Source organism: Prorops nasuta, unplaced genomic scaffold, assembly GCF_024137725.1.
Source record: "Prorops nasuta isolate Cenicafe-Biocafe unplaced genomic scaffold, Cenicafe_Pnas_1.2 PNAS00035, whole genome shotgun sequence".
In the NCBI taxonomy this organism is placed as follows: Eukaryota; Metazoa; Arthropoda; class Insecta; order Hymenoptera; family Bethylidae; genus Prorops; species Prorops nasuta.
Genome location: NW_027116832.1, coordinates 1,351,104 through 1,364,173, shown reverse-complemented (window position 1 = coordinate 1,364,173; position 13,070 = coordinate 1,351,104). Strand labels below are relative to the sequence as shown.

General features: G+C 31.7%; 2 protein-coding genes across 2 annotated transcripts; one reads left to right on the top strand and one right to left on the bottom strand.

The window, feature by feature from the left end:
• Window positions 1–1,067: 1,067 nt before the first annotated feature.
• Window positions 1,068–6,050, bottom strand: LOC136783744 (uncharacterized). The gene is made up of 3 exons (XM_066744006.1): window positions 5,955–6,050; window positions 5,717–5,811; window positions 1,068–4,820 (listed from the first exon to the last, which is right to left on the bottom strand). The coding sequence occupies exon 3, from the start codon at window positions 4,818–4,820 to the stop codon at window positions 3,711–3,713; it is 1,110 nt and encodes a 369-aa protein (XP_066600103.1). The 5' UTR covers window positions 5,717–5,811; window positions 5,955–6,050; the 3' UTR covers window positions 1,068–3,710.
• A 342-nt stretch (window positions 6,051–6,392) lies between these two features.
• LOC136783745 (uncharacterized) lies at window positions 6,393–11,414 on the top strand. Its single transcript, XM_066744008.1, has 3 exons — window positions 6,393–6,527; window positions 6,671–6,765; window positions 7,662–11,414. The coding sequence occupies exon 3, from the start codon at window positions 7,662–7,664 to the stop codon at window positions 8,769–8,771; it is 1,110 nt and encodes a 369-aa protein (XP_066600105.1). The 5' UTR covers window positions 6,393–6,527; window positions 6,671–6,765; the 3' UTR covers window positions 8,772–11,414.
• The last annotated feature ends 1,656 nt before the right edge of the window (window positions 11,415–13,070 follow it).

The window sequence follows — 13,070 nt, the reverse complement described above, 5'->3', positions numbered from 1 at the left end:
ATTTAACATACAAATTTAACTTAAAGCATAATCATTTTGCCGGGTCAGGCAAGGTTCGGAACACCTTTCGGCTTGGCTTACCATTACCAACCTTCAAAAACAAATCATTAGCCGAGCAGCTTGGTTCGGAATACACCCTATATTATAATGTATTTTGTGCGCATGCCTGCGAGTAGAAGAAACTTACGAACACAAGTAATCCAAAAATGTTTTCATGTAAATGTGTGTGCATTGATACTTACAGCTGAAATTAAAAGATTATAATAAGTAATATAGAAAGTTTGAGGCATAAAAGAATTAAAAGTATAATAACCATCTCTGTAAGAAAACCAAAGAGAAATGGCCTGTCATTCACTATACATATTGATGCCATATGGCATATGCACAAAGAATATAACAAAAATACTTTTAGATAAGTATATCTTTTGTATATAATAAGTGCATATTCAAGAATAAATCTTTTGTATGCTTTGTGTATGTATTTTGTTTATTTTACAGATTTAATCATTTATTTATTGTAAGCCATTTTCAATTTTTTATTGATCTGAAGTTTACATAGAATGGAAATCTCCCACAGAATAATTTCCATACCCTTCGACAAAGAGTGAAAGATCAACTTAGTAATTTTTGACATATTGTCTAACAATAGCATGTTATATCCCTAGTAGCCATCTGTCTAAAATCTAATCGAAATCTGTACTTCAATCTGCCTACAGATCACACCTTTTCTGTTTCCGACATGGAAGGGAATCTGTCGGTAAGAATCTGTACTACAGAATCTGTATGAGCTCTGCACGTAATCTGCAGGTAGAATCTGTTGAGCCGAAACTGTTCTGTCGGTAATTTTTTTAGAGAAATCTGTGTATTCAATTATTAGCCGGTAAATTAGATTACTACCAGAGCGTGTTACTGAACGATAACTAGGTTGGTATGAAAGAAATCTGCAAAATAAATTGATACTTCAGAAATAAATTTGAAATCTTTAATTAGAGGCATGATTCAAAAAGAAGGAAGGTAAGTAAGTAAATTATATAATTTTTTTACTTTTATGGTTTACAATCGTTTTCATAATACATTTTAATTGAATTATCAAAGGTATTTGAAGTACAGTTTAAATATAGTAAAAGTGAAGAATAATATGTTTAACAAGATTCAAATGTAAGATTAATCGAAGCGAACAATTTTAGGAAAACCGTTTGAATGTAGTAAAAAATTATTCGCGCAAGGCATATCGCAACCTATAAAATTGGACTTTTGCACCTTACAATGAAATCAATTTTAAATTGAAAACGTTGAATATGGAATTAGAAAATTTAAAATGTATAATAATTAAAAAGAGTTTGGAATGCAAAAAACTTTTTGAGATTCGCAAAGAGAGGTAGCAGAAAACTGGATAATTTCTCATTTTTATGTACAACAAGTGCATTAATTAATTTACAAACGAAATTTGAAACATTCTTGAAATCTTATCTTTATAACATACTCTACAAATATACCACATTCGATTTTTAGAGTACGCTTTAATGAATAAAATGGCGCTTCAACAACGAAAATCGAATGAGAAATAAACATTTATCATTGAAAAAACAAGTTAGACTAAATTTAAAAATTTAAGTATAAAAAATGAAATTATCGACGAAAAAGAAAGTGAAATATTTTTTTCACACATTGTGTTGCAGTTATATATTATTTGATATTTCAGTTTTAAATTTTCAGAATTTATTTATTTCCTCTTTAAAGAGTGTCTGATTAGCCAGTAGAAAATGTCACGCTAGTACTACCTTAAGCCAAATTCCTATTAGTCTTCTATACTGTACACTCTGGCTCGCTACATTAAGTATCGTCGCTTACAAGTTATTTAACCGCTGTTCTTTCAGATATCTGCCTTTCACTTATAATCTTACAAATATATTATCCATTACAATATTTTTATGACTAGTTTATGCTTCTTAGGTTTTCGCTCTAATTGGTATAAATTTTAATACTACTCATTTTTAGTTGTTAAGGCTACTATTAGTTAATAGTCATTTTTAATCAATCAATTATTTGATTTCCATGTATTATCGTTTCTTGCAAATTATTGTTTTGTAAAATATAGTATAATGACTTGTATTAAAAATCGTTACATTTCAAAATAAAGTATTACTTGATTTATAAGAGAAATAATATACGTGTTTTATAGTGTTGCTAGCTGAGTATTTGCTACAAAAAGGTTAATTGCAAAAATGGCTGTATATTTTACCAGACAAAACAATGCAATTTTTACGAAAATCCGTAATTTTTGTGGACATCAGTGACATACATTAATATTAATTTAGAAAATTCGAACTGCTATATCTTCTTAAATATTCAAACGATTACGAACGGATATCTTTGATAAAATATACACTTTAAGTAACTCAACGTTATACATTACTTCACCGCTTTTTTTAACGTTTCTAATTCGTTTTGAAAATTAACAATTCATTGAAATCATCATACTTTTATTCGTTACAAAAATTTAATCTCATGACTCGATAAAGCATGCGTAAACTACTAAAGTTATCATCTTATACGAGTAGGCATTTGTATAACCCTTTCCTCTATAAATGCAATTTCATTTTATAAAAGGAGATCTAAAAATTTGAATTACAATTGTCAACGATATCCCTATAAGAGCGTTTTCGGTTGCTAGGCATTACGCACAATTTATCGCAGCAATATATTTTATGTAAAGATATTAAATATTCATTCGTTATTCTCATTCATCCATTCCTTACCCGATCACACCGGTAATACATTTTGACATTTATATTTCAGTAAACATTTTTACTATTTGCTATTTAAGTATGTATAACACGGGGAGATGGGTGGCGGATGAACAGAGAATCCCACACATACATATATTCTATGATTCGCAATCAATATAATCTATCGACGGTAAATCATTTTGCCTCCGATGCCTTTTTTATAAAGTGAAAATCGCAACGCTACTTTTTAAGCGAAGAAATCTAACATTCCGCATAAGACAAGATCCAAGCATCTGTGGAGGTGGAATATCACAGTTACCCCCACTAAACAAAACCTACTCCGTTTTATATCAATGTTATAATTATATGCACTGATAAACGGAGTTTCATATAATTACAGTATATAATAATTTGTCTCAATAATATTGTTAATAATTAATATATTCGTCGCTGCGTCGAGTTTTTCTTTCAGTCCTGGCTACGGTAAACAAAGATGAAGTTTCCATATCCTTTTTACGGTCATTCAATCCTATGTGCTCTGTTTTCCTTCCTTTTTCGTTGTATGGCTCTTTTATTCTTTGCAGATCATTCAAGACTCCAACAAGTCTCCGGGTAAGTAACATGAAAAACAAGGAAATAACATTGTGTTAAATAATTCAATTTTTACAATAGCAATACGTTTATTATTAGTAACACGCTATTCACACCAATGCGTCAATTTGCGTTGTTTGAACTCTGACATTTTTAATGATTTAAAACTATTTTTTATAATTTTCAGTTATTCATTTTAAAATAAGATGAGAAGAGTGATATTGTGAACAGTTTTTTTCTGATACCCTCCTCCCTCCGAATTTTGACTAATGCATAAAAGGACATACGAAAGGAGCGCGTACACTCCAGAAAATGTTGTTTCATATTAGATCGGATTGGAATCATCATTCTCTGCACATTAGTATATCTAACATACATAAATTTCTTATTCTAGGTCTCTATCACCTGGGCTTCTTCTCCATATAGTGCCTCCATTTCCTCCTCATACGCGATACGAGATCTGCGTTCGTGATCGCCCCGTTTTCTATCATCACGCAAGCGTTGCTTTGCCACCTTTATACCTTCCTGCATTGCATTGCAAAACTCTATATGACTAGGCCTGGGTATATTTTTACATTCTAATATTGTTTTGAACAATATTCTACACAGGACACTAGATTGCAAAGCCAACGCATTGCTACCCGGAGTCGATGTTTTACCGGTCCACGTGAATAAATTTATTAGATCATTACTGAATGTCTCTTTAAAAAAGGTATTAATACATCCCTTCAAATTTACTCCGCCCAAATACCTCAAATATGAAAACAATGCAGAGTGCTTTGTTTTATCAGTAGTAAAATCTAAATAATCATTTAAGGTTTGCAAAGGAAAGCCTTGCGGAGCCTCAGTTTCGTATGGGAAATGGCATAAATGTTTCCTCAATTCTCTATTTTCCTCCGTTAAATTGTCTACCTTCGCCGTTAATTCCTTAATACTTTGTTCCATTCTTAGAACTACTTCTAATATTTGACTATTATCGCTACTATTAAAGCTATGTTCTTGAGGACCAATATTTATACGAATTTCGCTAAGATTATCAGTTAACGCGTTACTATGCTCCGAAAACAACATGTTCTCTTCTTCGTTTTCCTGTACTCTATTCATTTCGCTTATTGGCAATGCAGATTTCTGCATTATAAAATTGTTATTCCTTTCCAACAAAACATTACATTCTGCATTGTTTTCACTTTGAGTAGCAAGGATTGTCTTTTTACTCCTTTCATTCATTCCTTCAGCCCCGTTTCCCCCTTCCCTTTCCTTATGTGACAATGCGTTAGTAGCTAAAAGAGATTTACCTAAATGTTGCTGCATTACAATATTCGTTGTATTCGATTTTGCATAAAGTGCTGTTTCACCTAATTTCTGTAACCGCTTCGCAAGCGTACTATTCTTATTAAGGACTATTTTTTTATATGCGCCTTCGTCCGATGATGTCGTTTGGTATTTTTTAGGTTGAATTATTTCTCTACCTCGACGATTAAATACGGTTTCCTTCGGCATCTAAGGAGAATTGGTTAAAGTTAGTTATCTTGTGACATTCCTCTACCATTTTACCTGGAATTTTCCAAAAAAACATAATACTTATACGATGTATGGTGAACATGCTACATGATGCAATTAATAAAAATTGATCTACAGACGTGGAACTTAAGTTTATTTAAGCTTCCTAATTTTATCAATACTATGGCTGACGTATACTTCGAGAGAAAAGTACCAGTTTTATTAATTGAAAATTGTTAAAATAAATCTCACTATTAGAAAATTGTATTCTTACACAAAAAGCAGTTCACCAAAAAATATATCTTCTTTGAGTAGCGTTTATTTTTAACAGTAGATTAAAAAGCGATCACTCATACAGCACGTTTTTTATTTCAATTTAGAATTCAAGTCTATTTACTTGAATCGTGAGAAATAATAGCAAAAATGAGTATTATAACGGTTATATTCGAACGTCTTTGTTCATCACAAAAGAAAGAATAGCACTTCATGTAAAAAATATTCAAATAAACATGACTTACGCTTCAGGCTAAAGTCTCTTTTACAAACAAACTGTAACGGTTTGATGGTATATGATATACGTGTTTCACAACACAACGCACACCATACATAAAAAGGCATTTTGTATACGTAAGCAGAATAGAAAATTTAGAAGTATTTGAGACACGAGCGACCTTCAGAAAGAATATTTTAAAGCACTAATTGATATAAATCTATGCTGTCTTAAAAATTTATTTAAAAAAATAGCTAATTAATCGCATGATGGTAATATGTGAAATCTTGAGACGAAAGCCTGAATTGCAAAATTATTATCATTGTGTTTGGGATACACCGGACATATTTAATTTATTTACACTGTTTAATCTTTTTTTTAAATTATATGAAAAAAAGCTACTTACTTTTCAAAGAAGAATACCACTTCCCCGTTCGCTTGCAGCTGGTACAAACACGTCGGTGGTCGAGTCGTGGAGAATAACAAAGTAATTGCAAAGACCTGTACAGAAAAACACTGTTATAAGATTTGAATTGTTACTACGGTTTTTGACGGAATCGATAAATGGCAAGCATATAGCTAATTATTTTAAACAAAACGGAATATTAAAGAACAGTTCGTAAGTAATGTTATACGCTACTTACAATTCTTAGTTGAAATACTTTTCTCTGTCCAGTATGATTCGCTTCGAAGTACGTTGCCGGTTGAGATACTGTCGTCGAGATAACACTTCCACACAGCACACTAGTTCGCAAAGGAATGAGAAGAGCAGGAAGAGTTGCCGAGCCCCGAGGTTTCAACCTGCAGCGTGCCGTGTGTCCGCCCGACCTCGACGCATGCGCGTTGCGCCAAACAGAGAAAAAGAGAAAGAGGGAGAGAGAGTCGAGTGGAGAAGTGAGAAGTGAGAGATGGAATAGTTGAGAAATGAGAAGGCGACTATGGCTATATATGCGTTCAGATTTGCCCGTCTGGACCGACTTGTAGTGTCTCTTACTCTCTGTCTCTCTCTATGGCGCAACGCGCATGCGTCGAGGTCGGGCGGAAACACGGCACGCTGCAAGTTGAAACCTCGTGGCTCGGCAACTCTTCCTGCTCTTCTCATTCCTTTGCGAACTAGTGTGCTGTGTGGAAGTGTTATCTGGACGACAGTATCTCAACCGGCAACGTACTTCGAAGCGAATCATACTGGACAGAGAAAAGTATTTCAACTAAGAATTGTAAGTAGCGTATAACATTACTTACGAACTGTTCTTTAATATTCCGTTTTGTTTAAAATAATTAGCTATATGCTTGCCATTTATCGATTCCGACAAAAACCGTAGTAACAATTCAAATCTTATAACAGTGTTTTTCTGTACAGGTCTTTGCAATTACTTTGTTATTCTCCACGACTCGACCACCGACGTGTTTGTACCAGCTGCAAGCGAACGGGGAAGTGGTATTCTTCTTTGAAAAGTAAGTAGCTTTTTTTCATATAATTTAAAAAAAAGATTAAACAGTGTAAATAAATTAAATATGTCCGGTGTATCCCAAACACAATGATAATAATTTTGCAATTCAGGCTTTCGTCTCAAGATTTCACATATTACCATCATGCGATTAATTAGCTATTTTTTTAAATAAATTTTTAAGACAGCATAGATTTATATCAATTAGTGCTTTAAAATATTCTTTCTGAAGGTCGCTCGTGTCTCAAATACTTCTAAATTTTCTATTCTGCTTACGTATACAAAATGCCTTTTTATGTATGGTGTGCGTTGTGTTGTGAAACACGTATATCATATACCATCAAACCGTTACAGTTTGTTTGTAAAAGAGACTTTAGCCTGAAGCGTAAGTCATGTTTATTTGAATATTTTTTACATGAAGTGCTATTCTTTCTTTTGTGATGAACAAAGACGTTCGAATATAACCGTTATAATACTCATTTTTGCTATTATTTCTCACGATTCAAGTAAATAGACTTGAATTCTAAATTGAAATAAAAAACGTGCTGTATGAGTGATCGCTTTTTAATCTACTGTTAAAAATAAACGCTACTCAAAGAAGATATATTTTTTGGTGAACTGCTTTTTGTGTAAGAATACAATTTTCTAATAGTGAGATTTATTTTAACAATTTTCAATTAATAAAACTGGTACTTTTCTCTCGAAGTATACGTCAGCCATAGTATTGATAAAATTAGGAAGCTTAAATAAACTTAAGTTCCACGTCTGTAGATCAATTTTTATTAATTGCATCATGTAGCATGTTCACCATACATCGTATAAGTATTATGTTTTTTTGGAAAATTCCAGGTAAAATGGTAGAGGAATGTCACAAGATAACTAACTTTAACCAATTCTCCTTAGATGCCGAAGGAAACCGTATTTAATCGTCGAGGTAGAGAAATAATTCAACCTAAAAAATACCAAACGACATCATCGGACGAAGGCGCATATAAAAAAATAGTCCTTAATAAGAATAGTACGCTTGCGAAGCGGTTACAGAAATTAGGTGAAACAGCACTTTATGCAAAATCGAATACAACGAATATTGTAATGCAGCAACATTTAGGTAAATCTCTTTTAGCTACTAACGCATTGTCACATAAGGAAAGGGAAGGGGGAAACGGGGCTGAAGGAATGAATGAAAGGAGTAAAAAGACAATCCTTGCTACTCAAAGTGAAAACAATGCAGAATGTAATGTTTTGTTGGAAAGGAATAACAATTTTATAATGCAGAAATCTGCATTGCCAATAAGCGAAATGAATAGAGTACAGGAAAACGAAGAAGAGAACATGTTGTTTTCGGAGCATAGTAACGCGTTAACTGATAATCTTAGCGAAATTCGTATAAATATTGGTCCTCAAGAACATAGCTTTAATAGTAGCGATAATAGTCAAATATTAGAAGTAGTTCTAAGAATGGAACAAAGTATTAAGGAATTAACGGCGAAGGTAGACAATTTAACGGAGGAAAATAGAGAATTGAGGAAACATTTATGCCATTTCCCATACGAAACTGAGGCTCCGCAAGGCTTTCCTTTGCAAACCTTAAATGATTATTTAGATTTTACTACTGATAAAACAAAGCACTCTGCATTGTTTTCATATTTGAGGTATTTGGGCGGAGTAAATTTGAAGGGATGTATTAATACCTTTTTTAAAGAGACATTCAGTAATGATCTAATAAATTTATTCACGTGGACCGGTAAAACATCGACTCCGGGTAGCAATGCGTTGGCTTTGCAATCTAGTGTCCTGTGTAGAATATTGTTCAAAACAATATTAGAATGTAAAAATATACCCAGGCCTAGTCATATAGAGTTTTGCAATGCAATGCAGGAAGGTATAAAGGTGGCAAAGCAACGCTTGCGTGATGATAGAAAACGGGGCGATCACGAACGCAGATCTCGTATCGCGTATGAGGAGGAAATGGAGGCACTATATGGAGAAGAAGCCCAGGTGATAGAGACCTAGAATAAGAAATTTATGTATGTTAGATATACTAATGTGCAGAGAATGATGATTCCAATCCGATCTAATATGAAACAACATTTTCTGGAGTGTACGCGCTCCTTTCGTATGTCCTTTTATGCATTAGTCAAAATTCGGAGGGAGGAGGGTATCAGAAAAAAACTGTTCACAATATCACTCTTCTCATCTTATTTTAAAATGAATAACTGAAAATTATAAAAAATAGTTTTAAATCATTAAAAATGTCAGAGTTCAAACAACGCAAATTGACGCATTGGTGTGAATAGCGTGTTACTAATAATAAACGTATTGCTATTGTAAAAATTGAATTATTTAACACAATGTTATTTCCTTGTTTTTCATGTTACTTACCCGGAGACTTGTTGGAGTCTTGAATGATCTGCAAAGAATAAAAGAGCCATACAACGAAAAAGGAAGGAAAACAGAGCACATAGGATTGAATGACCGTAAAAAGGATATGGAAACTTCATCTTTGTTTACCGTAGCCAGGACTGAAAGAAAAACTCGACGCAGCGACGAATATATTAATTATTAACAATATTATTGAGACAAATTATTATATACTGTAATTATATGAAACTCCGTTTATCAGTGCATATAATTATAACATTGATATAAAACGGAGTAGGTTTTGTTTAGTGGGGGTAACTGTGATATTCCACCTCCACAGATGCTTGGATCTTGTCTTATGCGGAATGTTAGATTTCTTCGCTTAAAAAGTAGCGTTGCGATTTTCACTTTATAAAAAAGGCATCGGAGGCAAAATGATTTACCGTCGATAGATTATATTGATTGCGAATCATAGAATATATGTATGTGTGGGATTCTCTGTTCATCCGCCACCCATCTCCCCGTGTTATACATACTTAAATAGCAAATAGTAAAAATGTTTACTGAAATATAAATGTCAAAATGTATTACCGGTGTGATCGGGTAAGGAATGGATGAATGAGAATAACGAATGAATATTTAATATCTTTACATAAAATATATTGCTGCGATAAATTGTGCGTAATGCCTAGCAACCGAAAACGCTCTTATAGGGATATCGTTGACAATTGTAATTCAAATTTTTAGATCTCCTTTTATAAAATGAAATTGCATTTATAGAGGAAAGGGTTATACAAATGCCTACTCGTATAAGATGATAACTTTAGTAGTTTACGCATGCTTTATCGAGTCATGAGATTAAATTTTTGTAACGAATAAAAGTATGATGATTTCAATGAATTGTTAATTTTCAAAACGAATTAGAAACGTTAAAAAAAGCGGTGAAGTAATGTATAACGTTGAGTTACTTAAAGTGTATATTTTATCAAAGATATCCGTTCGTAATCGTTTGAATATTTAAGAAGATATAGCAGTTCGAATTTTCTAAATTAATATTAATGTATGTCACTGATGTCCACAAAAATTACGGATTTTCGTAAAAATTGCATTGTTTTGTCTGGTAAAATATACAGCCATTTTTGCAATTAACCTTTTTGTAGCAAATACTCAGCTAGCAACACTATAAAACACGTATATTATTTCTCTTATAAATCAAGTAATACTTTATTTTGAAATGTAACGATTTTTAATACAAGTCATTATACTATATTTTACAAAACAATAATTTGCAAGAAACGATAATACATGGAAATCAAATAATTGATTGATTAAAAATGACTATTAACTAATAGTAGCCTTAACAACTAAAAATGAGTAGTATTAAAATTTATACCAATTAGAGCGAAAACCTAAGAAGCATAAACTAGTCATAAAAATATTGTAATGGATAATATATTTGTAAGATTATAAGTGAAAGGCAGATATCTGAAAGAACAGCGGTTAAATAACTTGTAAGCGACGATACTTAATGTAGCGAGCCAGAGTGTACAGTATAGAAGACTAATAGGAATTTGGCTTAAGGTAGTACTAGCGTGACATTTTCTACTGGCTAATCAGACACTCTTTAAAGAGGAAATAAATAAATTCTGAAAATTTAAAACTGAAATATCAAATAATATATAACTGCAACACAATGTGTGAAAAAAATATTTCACTTTCTTTTTCGTCGATAATTTCATTTTTTATACTTAAATTTTTAAATTTAGTCTAACTTGTTTTTTCAATGATAAATGTTTATTTCTCATTCGATTTTCGTTGTTGAAGCGCCATTTTATTCATTAAAGCGTACTCTAAAAATCGAATGTGGTATATTTGTAGAGTATGTTATAAAGATAAGATTTCAAGAATGTTTCAAATTTCGTTTGTAAATTAATTAATGCACTTGTTGTACATAAAAATGAGAAATTATCCAGTTTTCTGCTACCTCTCTTTGCGAATCTCAAAAAGTTTTTTGCATTCCAAACTCTTTTTAATTATTATACATTTTAAATTTTCTAATTCCATATTCAACGTTTTCAATTTAAAATTGATTTCATTGTAAGGTGCAAAAGTCCAATTTTATAGGTTGCGATATGCCTTGCGCGAATAATTTTTTACTACATTCAAACGGTTTTCCTAAAATTGTTCGCTTCGATTAATCTTACATTTGAATCTTGTTAAACATATTATTCTTCACTTTTACTATATTTAAACTGTACTTCAAATACCTTTGATAATTCAATTAAAATGTATTATGAAAACGATTGTAAACCATAAAAGTAAAAAAATTATATAATTTACTTACTTACCTTCCTTCTTTTTGAATCATGCCTCTAATTAAAGATTTCAAATTTATTTCTGAAGTATCAATTTATTTTGCAGATTTCTTTCATACCAACCTAGTTATCGTTCAGTAACACGCTCTGGTAGTAATCTAATTTACCGGCTAATAATTGAATACACAGATTTCTCTAAAAAAATTACCGACAGAACAGTTTCGGCTCAACAGATTCTACCTGCAGATTACGTGCAGAGCTCATACAGATTCTGTAGGACAGATTCTTACCGACAGATTCCCTTCCATGTCGGAAACAGAAAAGGTGTGATCTGTAGGCAGGAATACTATACAGATATGTCTACTAGGGATATTGTGTTTATATGCTTGATTAACACTAATACTTTACATATCGAAGTACTCTTGACTATTTAATTAGAAAAATTTCATCATACAGTCTTAGGTCTAGTTGAGATAGTGTCTTTAATAGGTCTATTGATTTGATATTATTTGTAATATTCTAATGTATTTTTCATATTATTATTATATGTCGAGTTTCGAAGCTGCAATTAAGATCCTCATACCGTGTTTAATGATTACAGGAAGTTCAACTTATATATAAAGGAAGAAAATATTTGGAATTGTCATACAAGAATGAGATAAGGAAATGGAGGAATTTTTACCAGCAGCCATAAAGGAAATTTCACAAGTATTTTCTGAACGGTGTGAAAAGATGAGAACAATTCAACAACTCCTATGGTAGCATGTGTGGTATCTATGCTATTATTGTAATATGTATAGTTTGCTACGACTTTATATCTTCAACAATAACACAGACCTGGAAAATTCAATTTTCTCAGTTTCTAGAATGGACGGGAAGGAGGGGGGGGGCAATTCTTCCATTTTTTTTACTGAATATGAATGTGGCTTTGAAATTTCTCTATCACATCAGGTGTTTTGAAATATCAGTTAAATGGCTGAAAAACGGCTGTTTTCCTCAGTTTATGATTTTTATTTTAGAGAACAAATTTTCTTTTTGTAAATTACCACTATTGCATCGCATCCTGCTAGTATAATAAGTTTTGAAAATGGATTTTAAAGCTAACGAATAATACTATATGGTTTAATTGTGGAATTTAAACAAAATTCGTTCTCTGAAGTAAAGTAATGAAAATGGCGAAAAAAGCCATTTTGTACTATTTAAGCTAAAAATTAAAAAAAAATCTGATGTACTGGAGTAATTTCAAAATCAGGTTCGTTTACAACACAATAAGATCAACAAGAATCGTCTCCCACCATTTTTAAAAATGAGGAAAATGAGATTTGGCACGTCTGTGTAAATATTTATTAAAATAAAGTGTATTAATTACTTTTCATATTATAAAAAAGAGGAATATAAAAAGCAACTTTAAAATACAATAAGTAACAGCTATAACACTAGTGAGATTAGACTGTTAAAATCTGGGTGTAGATAAGTGATGCTGAAATTATAAGGTTCTCAAAGGCGAGTGTTTAGAAAGGCTATAACTATTATTCTTCATCAAAAATATCTTCAGCTTTAGTGTAGAAAACATTAAAATTGTGTAATATGAAAAGGGGAATTTGTAAACGATTATATGGTATCATAAAAAATAATA